The sequence below is a fragment of the Corvus kubaryi genome, unplaced genomic scaffold (genome assembly GCF_017639235.1).
Source record: "Corvus kubaryi isolate FWS band 111438036 unplaced genomic scaffold, C.kubaryi_AGA036_p1.0 37382, whole genome shotgun sequence".
Taxonomy (NCBI): Eukaryota; Metazoa; Chordata; class Aves; order Passeriformes; family Corvidae; genus Corvus; species Corvus kubaryi.
This window is the reverse complement of record NW_024581124.1, coordinates 5872006-5889380: the sequence shown is the minus strand read 5'-3', so window position 1 is coordinate 5889380 and position 17375 is coordinate 5872006. Positions and strand designations below refer to the sequence as shown.

General features: G+C 45.7%; 2 protein-coding genes across 5 annotated transcripts in view; both read right to left on the bottom strand.

The window, feature by feature from the left end:
- Window positions 1–554, bottom strand: part of HIP1R (huntingtin interacting protein 1 related) — an 18467-nt gene extending 17913 nt beyond the window's left edge. The window contains exon 1 of the mRNA XM_042034749.1: window positions 370–554. Within this exon, the coding sequence (XP_041890683.1) occupies window positions 370–462 (93 nt within the window). The 5' untranslated portion in view covers window positions 463–554. The remainder of the gene's footprint in view (window positions 1–369) is intronic.
- Window positions 555–1947: 1393 nt separating this feature from the next.
- Window positions 1948–16317, bottom strand: CCDC62 (coiled-coil domain containing 62). 4 transcript variants are annotated; one of them, XR_006017179.1, is made up of 12 exons: window positions 15972–16317; window positions 15498–15690; window positions 14734–14900; window positions 14357–14458; window positions 13853–14024; window positions 13670–13771; window positions 12597–12685; window positions 11707–11807; window positions 7188–7356; window positions 6429–6557; window positions 3559–4158; window positions 2398–2667 (listed from the first exon to the last, which is right to left on the bottom strand). XR_006017179.1 is itself a non-coding variant. In XM_042035031.1 (11 exons), the coding sequence occupies exons 1-11, from the start codon at window positions 16005–16007 to the stop codon at window positions 2638–2640; spliced, it is 1290 nt and encodes a 429-aa protein (XP_041890965.1). In that variant the 5' UTR covers window positions 16008–16317; the 3' UTR covers window positions 1948–2637. The 4 variants fall into 4 exon arrangements, 3 of the variants coding, with proteins under 3 accessions (XP_041890965.1, XP_041890963.1, XP_041890964.1); XM_042035031.1 differs by lacking the exon at window positions 3559–4158 and having other exon boundaries at window positions 1948–2667; XM_042035029.1 differs by lacking the exons at window positions 2398–2667; window positions 3559–4158; window positions 6429–6557; window positions 7188–7356 and adding an exon at window positions 9717–11115.
- Between the last annotated feature and the right edge of the window lie 1058 nt (window positions 16318–17375).

The window sequence follows — 17375 nt, the reverse complement described above, 5'->3', positions numbered from 1 at the left end:
GCGGGACGGGCGGGTGCCCACGCGGGACCGTCCCGCGGCCGCGGCGGGAGGAAGCGGCGGCGCAGGTGGGGGCGGGGAGCGCGCGCCGCGCCGGCACCGGGGACGGACGGGCGCACACGAGGACGGACAGAGGGACGGCGGCCGCGCTGCCCCACCGGGGCTTCCCCGGAGCCCGGCGGGGACCCGCGCACCCCATCCCGTCTCATCCCATCGCCCGAGAAGCCCCCGCGCCCAGCGCGCCCCGGGGCGATGCCCCGCGGAACGGGCCGGCTCGCGCCCTCCCCGAGCCGGGAGCGAGACCAGGACAAGAACCGGCACCGTAACCGCGGCCGGTCCCGCGGCCCCGCCGCCCCCTCCCGCCGTCCTTGCCTGGCTTTTGTCGAACTGCTCCCGCTCCGCCTCCAGGCTGTGCCCGCCGCGGCGACTCAGCACCCGCGCCGGCACGCTCTTGATGCTGTTCATGGTGGGCCGCGCTCGGAGCTCCGCGCTCCGGGACCCGCGCTCGGGGCTCCGCGCTCCGGGCAGGAGCGACCGGCGCCGCCCGCCCCCCGCCCCTCCCGGCCGCGCACTGCGCCGCGCACCGCCGCGCCCCTGGCGGCCGCGCCCGGAACTGCAGCGCAGCTCCCCCCGCGGGCAGGTGGGACCGCGCAGCCCCCGGGGGGACACGGACACGGACACGGACACGGACACGGACACGGACACGGACACGGACACGGACACGGGGCGGGAGACACGTCTCTTAGCGGCCCCCGCGGGGCACCAGGCACCGAGGTGATTCCTCAGCTCAGGAAACACCAGGAACGGCGGTCACCGCCCGCAAGGCCGTCCCTTCTCAGTGCCCGCGTTCACCCCTCTCCCAGTGCACCTGCACACACACACGCGCAGCTCATCCTGAGCCCCGGAGCTCCAACGCCAATTCCCGTTAGCAAAGTCAATGACCGGAGCTCGCATCCACCCTGCGGAAAGGCCGCGGCTGAACAGAAGCTTTGTTGTCTTTAAATAATAACTCAGTCCAAGGATACAATAGCAAAGGGCTCCCTGGAGTATTTGAGCTGCTTCCAGAAATAAGGCTCTGAGTTTGAAGTGTTTCCATACGAGCCTCAGAGTGTGGTCAATAATGCAGCTGGGTTTTAAGTCACTTAGTGCTGAATAAATTAACCCAATTATTCCCCTTCTACCCATTCCACAAATCCAGGGCAGCCCCGATACAAAATCATAGTGCTCTGCAGATCCTTGATGCATCGCTTGAGCTCACTTTTCTATATTGATTTTAAAGCCATCATTTTAAACTCTCAAGGGGTTTAAACTCAATGAGTTCATCCAGTAACCTCAAACACATTTAAACTGGTGCAGCTCCTGCTTGGATGCTACACCAATTTCTCTGTGTAGCTGCTGGATGGCTTCAGGGTGAGCATCACAGCATTGTTATCATTGGCTTTTTTAGGGGAATTTGTGTCATGGCCACAGCAGGAGATGGTGAGGATGGAGCCTGAGAAGGTTCTGTTCAGGTAGAGGAATAAATGCACTGTAAAGGCTTGAGGAAACTTGGAAACAGCTGGAGCAGCTGAGCTTCCTTCCCTCTGTGGGTAACACTGGCGAGCAGGCAGGGAAAGAGTCTGGAGAAGACCAGCTCTGATCAGAACTGGCTGGGCATTCTAGGGCATTAATACCCAGAGGAAAGGCTGTCACTGGGGTAATTAAAGAGAAAACGGAACATGAAATGAAAGAGTTAACGAGGGGAATCCACGGAGTGTTGTGTTTCTCTGCAATAATTGGTGGCAGTGGATGGAGCAGAGACTCCCACCTTTGGCTGCCCTCGAGCAGGAAAAACACTGGCACAGGGCTGTGGGAGGGGCACTGGTGTCCCAAAGTGCTCCCAACCTGCATGGGACCGAGCAGCCCACTTGTGCTGTGCTGAGAAGTGTCAGAAATTCAGTGCTAAATGTGTTCAGTGGGCAAGAAAGACACAGCAAAGCATCACCTTTATTAGCTTATTTGATCTCTTAGTTAAAAAATAAGTTCAAATTGTGGTAACAGCATGTCTTGTCCAATCAGCAAAGATAAATCCAGTTTAAATGCTAAAAAAAGGTGACATCATACTTGGCTACTGCTCTGCACTGCAAACAGAGGCCATACACACCTGATCTGATAAACTTTTGCTGGAAGAACCAGCTCCTGAGCGTGGAAAGTTGCTCTGCCCACCTTGTGGGTGACAGCTCTCCCATTTCAGCAACATCAGTGGCATTCCTGCTTACAACACTAATTGGGAACTTCCTATAAACATTATTCATCTCTCTCTACAAGGCAAGAAATCCAGAACAAAAAGCTTGGCTGTGTCATACTCTATAAATATTTCAGAGCCACCATAAAAAAAAAGAAAAATAGTTCCTATGTTGTAACAATTACACACTTCAGATTCTTAAAAAACAAGCTAGTGTTTAACCTGAGCTCTCAGCTATAAAAATAGCTTTGTTAATCTTGGCATAATTCTGTGTTTTATTTCAAGATAAAATACATTCCCGCAGAGTCACATCTTCGTGCCACTTGTGAGTCTTTCAAACACTCAGGAGGACCATGGAAAAAAATGAGGTAACTTTCCATTGTAGCTGCTGGGTTGATGATCCTCAGTCCTCAGAATTACTTCTGTGTTGGAAACAACTTCTTCCTCTGCAGAAAATGAAAAGATTTTTATTAAAAAGCAGGAACATTTCCTCTGAAATATCTGATGCAATCACACGTATGTCAATTTACTACACACATTTTCACACTGCAAACAGAGTAAGAACACAGAGTAAAAATATAAAGAGGAAAAGGTAAACAAAGTACTTCACAGAAAGACAACAGTCTCAGGGCCACCACCGGAGTGTTGGGAAATAAAACCTTTCCAGTTGGCTTTGAGGAAAGGAGTGATCTTTGTGCCCCAGGCCAGCCACTGAGTCACCATTTATGAGCAGTGGCACATGCTGCTGCGTCCAAAACTGAATATAGCCTTTTACTCACTGCTTTCCTCCTGAGTTCTTCAACTCCCTCCCACCCAACCTCTCTCTAGAGGCAAAACAACTGACTGATGAGAATGGCTAAATCACTGGCAGCTAGGGAGGAAATTACCCTAATGTTTGTCAGTGCACCTGCCTTCAAATGAGTTTCAAAGCAATTTAAAACCAAACAAACACAACCAAAATCAATTCTGTATATGAAATTCCACAAATGTTTAGTTATTTCTGGACCTGCTCTGCTTCAGATCTAACTGATCACAGTGATTCAGTCCCTTTTAACACACAAAGAAAATGAGAATTACGCATTAGCCAGTGCCTCGCAGAGTCCCTCATTCTTGTCATGGATCCACAGTGGATTGTGGTGTGTTTGTTCCACTGGCTCTTTCTCACTTGAGGCAAATGTGATTATTTCTGTAGGCTCAGCGTGCTCTCACCACTCTGCTGCCTCAGCACGGGGCTCAGCACTTTTGGGGATTTGCTCCTGAAACTTTGTAACATCAGTGGTTTCAGCATGCAAGTCACAGTGCTGGCTTCAGCCTATAAAACCTCCGGCTGCTTTTACCTCAGGGCTCTTTTTAGGAAAAGAAGAGCTCTCTCTGTGCACAGGAACGTTACAGCAGAGTCAGGTTTGGCATTCCAGCTACTCAGCATCCCTCTCCTCCAAGAGCTCCATCAGCTGCACTCCGCAGATCCGACGGGTTTTGAGAGAAGACTCAGTGTCTCCAGGCTTAATGCAGAACCAGCAGAACACGAGGGTGCTGCAAACCACCCAGACTCCCCAGGGCACAGCAGGTTTGGCTCCATAGGGCACAAACAGCTCAGGGACTGCAGCTGGAATATCCAACAGAGAACTGAGCACCAGCTCCCCACTGGATTGAGGCTGATCCACATGAGAAACCCGGTGCCACAGTGTCACAGCCCAGCTGGCTGTGGGATAACCTCCCTTTGCAGGCATGAGTTCAGGTTGTGTCAGCACTGGAAGACTTCTTTTTTTTGCCAGTTTTTCTCCTCATTGTTGCTGGTTCTTATTCAGTTTCATGTGGTCTTCAGGATTTTGACCATATCTGGTTACACTTTTGTCCTCAGAACCAGACAAGGTGGTGCCTATCGCAAGCATCCAATCCACAATAGGAGAACAAATAATCAGAGAGTGAGAAATTTCCTGATTCAAAAAGAAAAAAACAATCTGCTGTGGGTAAGGCTGCTTTGGATATTCTGAAACAGCTCTATTCAATACATTCTACTTCTGGGGCTCTGAGCCCAGGAACAGTATCCTAAAACAGCCCTTGGCCTTGGCACTGGAAAAAACTTCCCAATCTCTCATTCAACAATGTTCACATCCTTGATCCTGTTATCTGTAACACACAGAAGGGTTTTAACTACAGTAAGGAGGGTGCAGGTACTGGGGAATGAAGCTGTGAGATCTGACTGCCCTGAGGATGAGGAACATGCTTGAGAAAAGTTTAATTATTTGACTAAAGGAACTACTTGCTGCCTTAATATCTGTTTGCTGTTATGGTAATCACAAGAGTTTTATTGGAAATGCACTTAGAATCCTGTGCCAGGCCCACCTCAGAAATCTATAAAGTGTATTAATATTGCAGATGCATTTATATAGAGGGAAGCAAACAATAAAAGATGAAGCTGAAAACACCTTCATGCTCACGGAACATCACAGAGAAAAAAAAGAAGCTTAGCATCTCTTTCTTCTGCAGCAGATAACTGGCTTCTGTGAAGAGTTTCTGCAAGCTCTGTTGTTTCCATTGTAATGTAAAAAAACTACATGGAAATCAAAGGACTCAGAGAATAAAATTTCCAGAGCTGCCAGGTTCAAGATGGTGAGCAGCAGGGGTGCACTTCTTAATTCCCTCTTCTCCTCCCTCCCCCAAGCAGGGCACAGAATCCAACATGTACAAATTCTTCCTGATGAAATTCTAAAGGCTGTTTTTTAATATGTATTATGTTCTAAAGCTCAGTTTAAAACAGCCCCAGGTAAGCCTGGTTTTAAGCACAGGTTAGTTGGCCTGCATAGATTAACTTGAACACGCTTGACGAGTTTTTGCCCAGATCCGCTCTGAAAGCAGATCAAAGTTCCACAGATGTGGCTCAGGATCTGCTCCCGCCACTACACACGAGCCTGCTTCATTTTCTATCCACTAAAGCACCCGTGCTGAAGGAGAAGCCAATTTCCAAGCTCAAAAATGCAGCATCAGATTATAAAGCAGAGTCATGGGCAGCCAGAGTAGCTGAGCTATGACGTGCCAAGCAGTGAGCAGGAGCCAGACAGCTGATGGGGCTGGGCAAGAGCCACAAGCAAGCACTGTGTTGCAGGGAGCTTTTCAGGAATCCTCCTACTCAGGAGTCTTTGCAGAAGACTAAACTGCTGCTGTCTTTGCCACTGAATGAAATCCTGCAGAGGAACTTCTGAACAAAATATCCTTTCAGTTTATGCAAACGCTGGCACACAACCTTTACACTCAGGCCCAGCACAGCGAAGGTTTTATGGTGCTGAATGTTATAAAAATGGCTTTGTCTGTTCCTTACAGTAACGTTGTTCTGGTCAAGTTCATCTAAGGCTAAAAGGAGTGCAACTTTTTAGAGGGAGGTGATACATGTGAGGATGAAGATGAGGGTTCAGCACTGCTCTGAACCCAGGAGCCTAAATCCTCCCTTTGGGATATACACCAGCACAAGTGTACTCATTTCTAGGGACAAAAGGTACAATGTCCTTGTCAAACAAGGCAGAAATTCTTATGGATATTTATCCACCAAACAAGTGACCCTTTCTCTGATTACTTCTACTGCCCAAATACTCACCAGGAACTTTATCAGCACTTGTGCTCATAAAATAAACTGCCGTGACAGCTACATACAGGTTCTTTTCTTTGACCACTGTATATATTCTCTGACCCTGACCCCTGCAATGAAGGAGCTAAAACTATTAACCCACAAAAGCTCTAAATTTATTTAAGCTGAGCTTCTGGTTTAAATCCTTATCCAAAAGTATCCTATATACCACCTATTCCCTATACTGCCCTCCTTTCCATGAATATAATAATAAACTAGTTCTGACTGTGAGTCTCTGGGACAGCAGAGCAGTGAGTGTGTGCTGAGCCTGAGAAACCATCTCATTTTCTTTAAGGGAGAAAGAATCAGTGTTCACTTTTTTTAGACCTCCTACAGCTTGCCCCAAAATGATTTCTGCCTTCCATCTGTTTAGACACATGCAGAAGTCAAATCCTGTCATGACCTTGAGCAGCCATACAGAATCCTATAAAAAATTCAAGCACTAAGGCATGCAGGAACTGTCTTTTCATAACCAATATCCTCCTCATGCTTTGCTAATGCAGTGCAAGCCAAGCATAAGGGAAAGGATGTTCCCAATCAGTATTCCTGAGCACCTGACCTGAGTCCTGGGAGAGCAATCTGTACCTTATTCATGTTGTTGGTGTTGGGAATGCAGGAGGGGCTGGTGTGGAGAAGGCTGACCTCCAGATCAGTAAGCATCTGTCGGGACTGGGCCAGCAAGCGCTCCAGCTTCCAGAACAGGGAACTGGTATCCTGGGGGACACAGAGAGGAGCCAGAGTTATGGAGGGATCTTTTTTTGGAGTATTCAAAAGAATTATAAAGCACCAAGAACTAGCATTTTGATTTTGAAATGTTTCTGTTCAAAATACTGCAACGTAACAGACACTGTCTAACTGCTGGTGCTTCTGATTAACACAGAGCTCCTTCCTCCTGACATTTTTTAACAGATTTCCACATGCCTGTATATGGAGCTCACACAAGAGAGGTACTTCAGGGATAAAGGAGAGAATAAAGACATGAGAAAGAGGGAAGACCAAGCAGAACAGGAAAGAAACATGTCCAACAGCTTCTGATAACTGCATCCACATGTACTCAGATATTTAGTGGAATTACCAATTAGCCAGCATCCATTTTCCTCAAGCTTTTCATTCCAAAACCAAAAAATAATTATTTTTTAAAAACTCATTTATACTTATGCTGTCAAAGGCATATTGAGACAACAAGGAGTTGTTTTTAAAAAATATGTTACCACCTTTTCCTTAAGCCTGCTGTCTCATCATTTGAGTCCCCAGTTCTTCCATGCTGGGAGACATTTGCATTCCTACCACCAGTCATAATTCCCCTTAAAATCAGTCAAGGACATAGTGCAATGAGATACTGACTGTGTTCATGCAGCATCTGTTTGTTGGTTTAGTCACTGCCAGGTCACTGATGTCCAGAGGGGAGTCTTCACCAGAGGATTTCCCGGAATTTTGAGTCATGTCACTCTTCTGAGTGGATGTCAAATGGGGAGAAGCCAAGTGGTAGGAATTCAGATCCAGATTTTCTTCGCTGTTAAAAAAAGTTAAGACATTGGCAGAAACAGTATCACCATCCTTCTTAAACTTTCAAGGGAAAATCATGGCACAACATAAATAACTGTGGGCCCTGAGCCAAGGAAACCAAGAAGCTTGGGAGGTTATCCTGTTCCTCAGAGCATTCCCATGCTTTACAGCTTCCCTACATCAGTTTCATCCTCTGAGGACAAGGGCTTGACATTCAACCAGTCTCAGCCAGCTCCAGGACCATGTGCTTGAGTGTGCACTTAACCCTGCAAAGAGCACATGAAAGGCGATACTTCATTCTTCCCAACACTCTGCTACTCCCTCTTCCCTCACACCCAACTCCCTTTTTGGTTTCAATCAACCATTAGGCAAATTAATATTTGCAGCTGTACCTTTCAAGGGAATTTCACAGTCATCATCTTACTTCAGAGATCACAGGAGAGCTTTCCCAAAGAGGCTTGGGTTTATTTATTTTTAAATACAGGAGCAAACCACATTCATCAACTTCTGAACATAACAGAAGCAGAGTGCTAGCCCTGCCTGGATAGGCAAATAATGGGAAAAAAAAGTATATTTCAAAGAAAATATCATCTTTGAATTGACAACATTTCGTTAGATATTCTTTAGATACTTATTTTGGTGTAACAATGCATTCCATACCGGGCAAGACTGTTAAAAATAAACGTATTTTTAACTTACATTCAATCTAGGAAAAAGCCCTCATGAGAGTTGCCAGCTCATGAGTGTCTGCTGTGTACCATTTCACTTCTCCCATAAAACACTGGGATAAAACAGACTCTCTTTTAGGAGAGAAAAGCTCATGGCTGTGTTTGTGACAAGGAAAGGTTCTGTGGAGACGTGAGGGAACAAGCAGCCTGGAACAGGGATGTGAGGACATGAGATGAGCATGGCCTGTCCTGGAAAACACACAGGCTGGAAAGGAAGGGGAAACTGGTTTGATTTTGAGGCAGAGAAATGGCTCAGGAATGGGTGGCTTAGTCCAGCCCGAGCAGACTCAACAAGTACCTGCTGATGCTCCATCTTTAAAGTGAGAATTGAGATAAAAATCCAAAGGCAGCAAACGTTGGCCCAACATAAATGAAGTCACCAAGTCAGAACACACAGAAATGATTCCTGCACTCGGGGATTTCACAATCCCCTTTGCTGCTGGGGAAGGTATTTGACTGTTAACAGCCTCCTTGTTAGCTGCTCCAGAATTCAGGAACTCATGGCAAAAATATTTGCTGGGCTGACAGGGAGGTGCCAGCACCCTTCCCTAAACACAAACTACATCATCAGCACTATGAAAGCAGCAATGGAAAACTGGAGGATCCAGATTCAAGTCCCAGGAGGAACGCTGTGTTTGGTCTCTGCCATTAATCCCTCACAGAAGCAACGCTCCTGCCTTCCTCCCATTTAGGGGCGAGGATTTATTGCCGGGCAAATCCGAGTCTGCAGAGGCTGGAGAGCAGACAGTCAGGGATTTGCACTGAGTCAATCCATCTCCAATTAGCAGGGCCCCAGGACCAAATGTGGGCATCAAGAAAACTGGATAGCTCAGCAGCAAATCCCCAGTGGGTAGCACAGCCCCCCCAACTAGAGGATATCTTTTCTAGCTGCACTGCCCAGCTTAAATTTGTCCATTTTCTTTTAAAATTCACTGAAGGACAAGACAAATAGGACAAGACAAAAAGTGAAAGCAGCTTTCATGATCCAGCCTCAAAAGGGATTTGGAGGGATGGCAGTGTGTCATTGGTGCTGCGGGGGGAGTAAAGAAGAAAGGTCAGGGTAGACAGAAGGGGAGTGGAGTCTTTACAATGATTTATAGCCAGTGGAAACTAGAGAGAGCCCACACGGGTGTGTGAAGCTCAGCTAAGGCACGTGGGAATCTGCCAGGCCAGCATTCTTTTTCAGTGGCTGCCCATTCACCTTGTTCCTGAACAGGTTTGTCTCACTGCAGGAAGGATTTCTACAATATTTCTATTTCAAAAGCCACACAGAATGAAAGCATCCATACATCAGATCTTTCCATTCCAAAACATTTATCTGTTTGGATGCTGGGCAGACTTGCTGGCAAACACTGTTAGCAGGTTTAAACAGCTGTTCATTTACTGTGCTTGTCAAACCACCAGCTGGAAGGCTCCTCCTCTGGCTAAAAGGCAGCTATGAAATCACTGTGAAACTTCAGAAATCCTTCTAAAATAGAGCTGGCAAATCAATTTTTTGAAAGGAAATAGAGGAACCAACAGAACAAATCCAGAGCAAGCCCCAGCTCTGAATGCCTTTGCTTGTGCAGGCACAAAGCTACTTCTGAGCAGCATTTTTATCTCTGAGACATTCCAACACCACTGAGGCACCTGAGTCTTCTTCTGACACTTCTCAGCATTAGAAACCTCATTTTGCTTGTCCCCAACCACCTGTCCTCTTCCTCCCACAGCACAGACAGAGGGATAGAGTCCCATGAACTGGATGGTGGACAGATTGCTGTCCTGTAAATCTTGCCATCTCATTTCTTGCCCTGACAGAGGCAGCAGCCTGTGCTTAGAGCTGTGTCCTACATTCTTGCCCAGCCAAGGTGTGATTTCTCAATAGAAGTAACACAGTCACTAAAGCATCACACAAAACCTGGATCTGTTTCTTGCCTCACAGAAACATCATGGTACAAGTCCAGCTCTGGTCAGAATGTACCTGACCCATCAGAGTTACAAGCAACACCCGGGATTTCAAAAAATCCTAAGATTTTCTCATTTAGTTTATTTGCCTAAGTTATATGGTATTGCGGCTTCTCCTGCCCACACAGCTCTTGAGGACAAGAGATAAGGAAAAATAAATGCATAAAAATAGAATCATGATACTTTAAGAGCTATTTTTATTTTAAATTTGTTACTTTTCAAGTTGATAGACTAAATTTAAACCAGCAGTTACTTTATACATAGCTTGAGATAATATCAAGAGCTTATACTCCTAAATTTCTACATAACTCTAGCTTATACTTATTTCTTAAAGGCAACAAACTCATAACCTTTTTGAGCAGGTACATTTAATCTCTTTTGCAGTCTCAAAACAGCTGTAATCTTTTCCACAGTGTGTATTTCCATCTCTCTTTTTGGGTTTGAAAATCTCCAGCCATTCCAGATCTGATAATGGCTTCCATCGCTCATCTTCATTTACAATTAAGTTCTTAATACAGGAATCAGATTCAGACTTGCAAGTCACAGGAGCGTCTCTGCTTTCTTGGCCAGACTCAATTTCAGATCTCTCTTCCCAGGTTTTCTTTCCATTATCACTTTTGTCAGATGTGATGTTCTGGATCAAAGTGCTTTGCAAATCTACATGAGATCTTATGTTAAGCCAATGATCATATGAAGGCAAAGACACCTCAAAGGTTTGTCGGTCTCTGCTTTTCACTCCATTCTCTCCAATTTCCCTGTTTCTCAATGGCCTTGTGTTGTTTGCCTCATGAAATTTTTCACTGTCTAGCTCATCAAAGCTTGATGCAACATCCTGCTTTTCTCCTTCTTCCGCAGGGACAGCCAAGCCTTTCACAACTTTTTGACACCGCTTTAAGAACGCTGAGGTAGTTTCCTCCAAGTCTGAAGCATTCTGTAACTGTCTATTATCTACTTCACACATCTCAGGGGTGGGTTTTACCCTACTTGCTGGAACTGGTGCAGTTCCACACTCCTCGCACATCCTGTGGCTGCCCTCAGTCCTACCCATGTCTGTCTCGCTGGGGCTTTCAGAGGCAGAGAATGTGGCCCCTGTGCTACAATGGCACGACAAAAACAAGTCAGAAACGCTGCAGGTAAAGAGCATCCCCAAGTGCACTCCTAAAGCTCTACAGAACAGAGGCTGCTGCCACGGTTCTGCAGCAGCTCACACATCACCAGGCAACTGTATCCTGCCAAAACCCCACAGAAAATCTGCCCAGATCCGGCTGTTACTTTTCAAATCAGTCTGAGAGTTGCCTCATGTTTTATACAGTGTGGTGATTCTGTCTGAACCTCCAGGGTGTGCACCAATTCTCTAAGTTTACTTCCTAAAATAAACTTAGCTTTTTAAACAAAAGTAGTAGGGAGTCAGATTAACACCCCTACCACCAGACTACTTCATTTTCTAAAAAAATCATGAGATGTCTGGCCTGCTACAGTACTTGGTCTGTGACTGATGTTCACGGCCTCTCTCAACCAAATAAAAAACAAGGTACTTGACAGCTTCACTGAATGTTTGTGGTTGAGTCCAGCAAAGCCATCCTGACCCAGCACACACCTCTGTTAGGATGTTAGTTAAGGCTGAACAGTGAAGTCTCTCTTTGAGGATAAACTATTTAAGAAAAAAAAATTAAAAATATCTTTACCTCCTTCCACTTGCTGCCTTTTCATGCTTTTGCCTGGAATCCTGAGAGCTATCCAAGTTGACATGAAGGAAGTGTAAGTCCTGCTGCTGTTTTACACAGACCTGTTAGAGACCGTGAGGGGCATTAGTAAATGTCTGGGTGCAGGAACATCATCATCAGGCAGTACCACAGTGCCTGTCTTCCAAAAACATCCTGAAAATGTTTTTCTAAACCAATGCCTGTAGTCAAACTATTGACAAAGACTTCCAAATCCAAGAGGACATCTCTGTATGTATTTAGGAAAATAACATTTTGCAGCAATAAACAGGATTTCTATTAGGAGACTGGACTATTCTTCTAAGATGGAACCACACTGAACCATAAATAAAATACCATTACTGTTATCTGATACTTAATTCATGTTGTTATTATGTTGTCCACAGTTACAGAATGTAACATGGATGATGATCATGGGATTTGGCTTTCACTGCAGGGGATTTTTTGTGAAGGTAATGGAGAAGGTAACTACCCATCAATTATTTTCAGTTTAAAAAATGGAACATGCCTTGAGAACCTCAACTGAGAGCAGGTGAACACACAGGGTTTAAGTCTTGAAAAACAAATCTGCCAGGACACCATGTCCCTTACACTGCTGAGTTCACCTTGGGCAGGTGTGCAATCCCAATTCTGCTGCCCTTCACTTGACTTCCCAGCAAGCACCATGGGCTTTTCAGCTTAACCCCAAACGAAACAAATCAACATTCTACAGGGATCCCAGCAAGGCACAAACAGACATTTTTTTTTTCCTTAATTAAAATAATCAGATCTAACTTCTTTACACTGTTCCACGCAGGTCTGATGTTACTGAAAATGCTTCTCTAACCTCAGAGCAGAAACAATCAGGGCTGTACCTGTCGCAAACTGGACAATTGTTCTTCAATCCGCACTTGCTTGGACTTGGCAAACTGATAAAGTTGGTCCTTTCGCTGTGCTTCCTCCACTGTTTCAAAACATAATAATTGTTTCAATTACTTCAGGTGAATAGATACAAAGCAAGTGCATTGCTAATGCTGTGTCTGTAGCAGTAGAAGGTGGTACTGAAACAAAACAAAAGCATTTTCTTAAGATCAACAGGATCTGTTTCTCCTCCAGATAAAAAGAGCACAAAACCCACAAGAAAACTAAAAAATCAAGTGTTTTCCTTGGGCTTTTCCTCAGCACCTGACTTCATTTTACTAGCAGCAATACTGTGTTTCATTGGCTGATTTATTTAACATTTTCAGAAAGGAAAGGAAATACAAAAGGGAAAGGGAAAAGGGGAAAAAAAAGAGGCAAGGATAAAGGAAAGTCAGTTAATTAATTCTAATTCATGCATGCACAGGGAAGCGCTGAGAAACAACTCCCAATTCTATTGGTTTTAAAATAATGAGACATGGGATCAATGTCTGGCAAAGGTAATAGCAGACTAGAAGTGATAGGCAAGGAAATTTTCCAGCAGGGGACACCTTTGGCCACCTAATCTTTCAAGGTCTCTGTGGCTGTCCCCAAGAATATTGCAGTGACCTTTTCTATCCACTGCAGCACCAGATGTTCTTCCATCCAAAACCAAAGGTATTACGGAGCCAAAGATGCAGTTTACCAAGGTCTGCATATTAAACCAGCCTAAACCAAACCCATCAGCTAAAGAAAGCAACAGAGAAGAGAAAGTCTCAAAATTTTCAGGAGAGAATCCCCCAAGCCACTTACTCCCTGCCATGTAATCACTTTGGTGAACTTTCTGCTTTCACAAGATTTTATAAAGAGTCCCTGCAGAAGCCCCAGATATTGCTTCCATAGAAGAATGGCACACAAGGGATATACTTTTATTAAACTGCAAGGAAGGTAGGTACCAAGCTGCCTCCTTCACAGATATCGGTGAACTGCTGCCTAGAAGCCTCTGAGCTGTTGAAAGCCAAGGCATGAAAGGCCAACTGCCCACCCTTACCTGCCAGCATCAGCTCACTCCTCAAGCAGCCATTTTCTTGTTTCAGGTGACTGATTTCCTCCTGGTGCTTGCTGCTTTCTTTCATTTTTTCAGAGAGGACATCTGTAAAACAAAGTGTAGCATTTCCCAGGGTGAAAAGGAGTCTGGCCTACACTAAATTAGGTGCCCAGTATAAACATTTACCTTTAATCTTATTCACTTGAAACATGACATCGCTCAGGGTCAGATTGAGGTCTTGCTGTTTTCTGTTGCGACTGAATTCCTCCAGCTTTGCTGCATGCAGTGCATCTTCCAGTGTCTTAAACTTGGATGTAACCTCAGTAATCTGATCAGTTGTTTCAATTAAGGCCTTGTCCTGAAATAGAAAACAGAATGAATTCTTATTTTTTATGTTATGGGTGGGTTTTGACAAAACAACAGTACATCTTTCTGCAGCAGTTACAGATGCACAGACTTCCTTCTGAGCTTTTGGGGAAAAAAAACCCCTAAAATTAAAGCTTGGAAACAAGCTTGTTTATGAAAATAAACCAGTTTATTGCTGACTACTTTTCCCTTCTCAAACCAGCTTAAGAATTAACCATGAGTGAGATCACCAGTGACAGAAGCCTCATGGCACAGTCAGCAACAGCTGCACTGCAGTTTGACCACATTTAGTGCCCATGAGATGACAGATGTTACAGACACTACCTTCAGCTGAAGCATAGTGAGAAGCTCCTGTTCCCTTGCTTGCAGCTGGCCTGTCTTAGCAGACAGTTCCAAAACTGAGCAGTGGAGACTCAGATTTTTCTCCTAGTGAACAGAAATAAGTGTCAGCTATTACTTCAGTGATTGAAAGTTACTGTTTTTTTCCAGTAAATGCATCCATGTTATTTAAACATCACGAATGGTTATGCAGGATCCTGAGCAAACTGAAGAAAAGAGGACTGGAGTAAAAATTATTCCCCGATCAGCTTGTGATCAAGGGTCTTAATACCCTGCATGTCTCAGTTTTGGAATGTTACAGTTCATCACAGGCATCCTGTACATGCATAGACTGCAAAATCAGATCATTACTCAGTCCCTACCTCCAGAGCCTGGCAGTGAACAGATGAATCTGATACTTTTTGGGTGAGCTCTTTAAACTTCTGTTGTGTGTTTTCAAGTGTTGTCTTACTGTCATTATGCTGGGATTCTAACAACTTCAACTTTTTGGTCAGTGATTTTATAATTGCATTTCTCTCGTTCAGCTCATCTGCAAAGGAAGGAGACAAAGTTATCTGTGAGAAAACAGCTCAGAGGCTGTCATGCAACTTCTTAAATCTCAGAAATCATTTAACCCAGTGTTTTAAAATCACACAATTCAGAACTGGATGCTTGTGTTGCACACTCTGAAGGAGGATTCCCTGGCTACCCAAGTCAGATGGAGCAGGAACCTGTGTGGTGAGCTCTGGGCTGAGACTGTTCAGAGCCACCAGGTGTTTCACTGGGTGGTTTGTGTTTGTTCAGAGCTGTGCAGCAGAACCTCAGGGCACAGGGCTCTGTAACTCGCCATCAAGTTGCAAATTTTTCTCTTCCCCGACATTTATTTAATCAGATTATTTTTTAAAGAATTCACAGAAGCAATTTACACATTCAGACGAGAAAGAGTTATCTGATCATCATACCCCCTTCAAAATCAGATCACTTCAGCACCAGTGTGGAAGTTTAGATCTCAGAAACAGACAATAAGATTTAAAGGCTGATGGGTAGGAAATGGTCCCTTATACGATGCAAAACTGTTATTGAGGGGTCAAAGCAGCTGAATATACTTTTAAGACCAAGATCATCTTCTTTACATCACAACACTTACTGGTTAATAAGCTGCATCGTTCTGCTAAAATCAGTATTTTTTGGCGATCATCTTCCCAGGCCTGAATGTGTCTCTCATGCACTGCCACCATGTCATTGAGCTCCTTGTCACGATCTTTCAGTTCTGCAATTAAAAGCTTGAGTTCTTGTCTCTGTCTCCTAATGATGCTGTTCTTGCGATCTGGGCTAAATGCCTACAAAAGGTGAGACAGGAATGCATTTCAACACAAGGAAGTGACAAATTATCTCATAATAAACTCGAGGCTTTTATTTCAGTAGAGTTATGTTTATATTATAAATAGAAACCATTTCAAAAAGTTCCTTATGCTCGCGGTACAACCTGTGGCCCTTGACTGAAGCCCTTTGCATGACAAGGTGGTACCACCTGTGGTCCATGACTCAAACCGCCAGCAGCACAATGAGTACCCTCCAACCAAAGAGAGAGCTGATTGCTAGCGGCGCTTTCATGTTTTACCTGGGGAGAAGCAGAACGCAGCAGCGATGAACTCATAGGGGACTGGGGGCCAGAGCGCTGCCAGGCATTAGTGGAACCGGGAACGCTTCAAGGATGTCACGTTCAGCATGGAGGCTCCCGCGTTCAGCAGCCCCGTAACCCGCCGACCCTGAGGGAGCACAAGCGGCGTTGAGCCGGAGCGGGGCGGGGGCGGCCCTGCGGCCTCCCGCAGGCCTGAGGGGGGCCCTGAGGTACCTTCCCCGGGCAGCGGCCCCCCTTCCCGGGCAGGCCTGCAGCACCTCCCCGCTGCCCCGCCCGGCTGGGAAGGCTCTTCCTAAGCCCGGGGGCTTCCCGTGCCCCCCGTCCCCGCCCGTTACCCCCGCCCGCCCCAACCCACCGCCGCCGCCCGGCCCCGCCCGCCGTTGGTGGAAGCTCCGCCCCCCGCAGCGAAGGGGCCGCGGGTTCGAGTCCTGGGGCCGCCGGTTCGAGGCCCTCAGCCACAGGTTCGAGTCCCGCGGCCGCCGCACCCGCCGCACCCGGAGCTCTGCGGGCGGGGCTGGAGCTGCCAGAAAAAATGTGATGATGAATAACGTGGTTGATAGGGGATGAGTAAGAACGCGGCAGGATGTTACGTGTTGGAGGCAACTTCCCTGTCCAGTGTTAAATAGGAGGACTACAGAGACGCAGTCATTTCTCGAGATACACTACTCCAGATTTCCAGCTATAGGGATAGAGTTACCTCTCCACATACACCCACGGTTTATAAATAGAAATCACTGAAAAAAGCAACTTTACAGGAAGAGAACAGGGCATCTGACACATCACCCCCTTGGCTTTCAGCTCACAGAGGCTCTGCAGTGGCAGGAGGACGTCACTTCCAGGACTTTGCATTTAGTGTTATTAAATAGAGCAGTGCAACAAAAAGCACTAAATCGATGCTCGAGGCTGTTTGTGGGAGTACAGAGAGCAGAGCTGGCACCCCACCCCACTGCTAACATGGCCTGTGGAACAGTGCTCACTATTAATTTGTGTTCCTGAACGAGCAGCACAACAAAAGCATAAAGCCACTACAATTGCCTCACCTAGAAGCCCAGCAGGGTTGGAGATCTTTGGAATTATGAAAATAGGATAAATTTCTAAGTCATATTCACGTATTTCTCAGTGTTTCCAGCCAATAAAATAATTCAGCTGGCAGGGATGTAGAATGATCACTTCAGCCCAACTGTGTGACCACTCCAGGATTCACTGTCCTTTCATTGCTAACAAACCTCTAGAATGTTCCATTCTAATTTCTAAAATTCTCTGCAGGTAAATGAGAGGTAAAATTGTCTACATCAGCCACATGCCTTATTCACTTAAGCTCAGCAGAAAGGACAGCAGATGAAAATCAATATTTTAATGCCATAAATTCTTGTTTTCCTGTAA

Bases quoted from the DNA above. Each gene is read 5' to 3' on its own strand.
- CCDC62 (XM_042035029.1), bottom strand. From the start codon at position 16,007: ATGAGTTCATCGCTGCTGCGTTCTGCTTCTCCCCAG. The intron at 14,025-14,356 runs GTAGTGTCTGTA...TTTCTATTTCAG, and splicing joins TCACTATGCTTCAGCTGAAG to GACAAGGCCTTAATTGAAAC. The intron at 13,772-13,852 runs GTAAATGTTTAT...TTTGTTTTACAG, and splicing joins TCAAGTGAATAAGATTAAAG to ATGTCCTCTCTGAAAAAATG.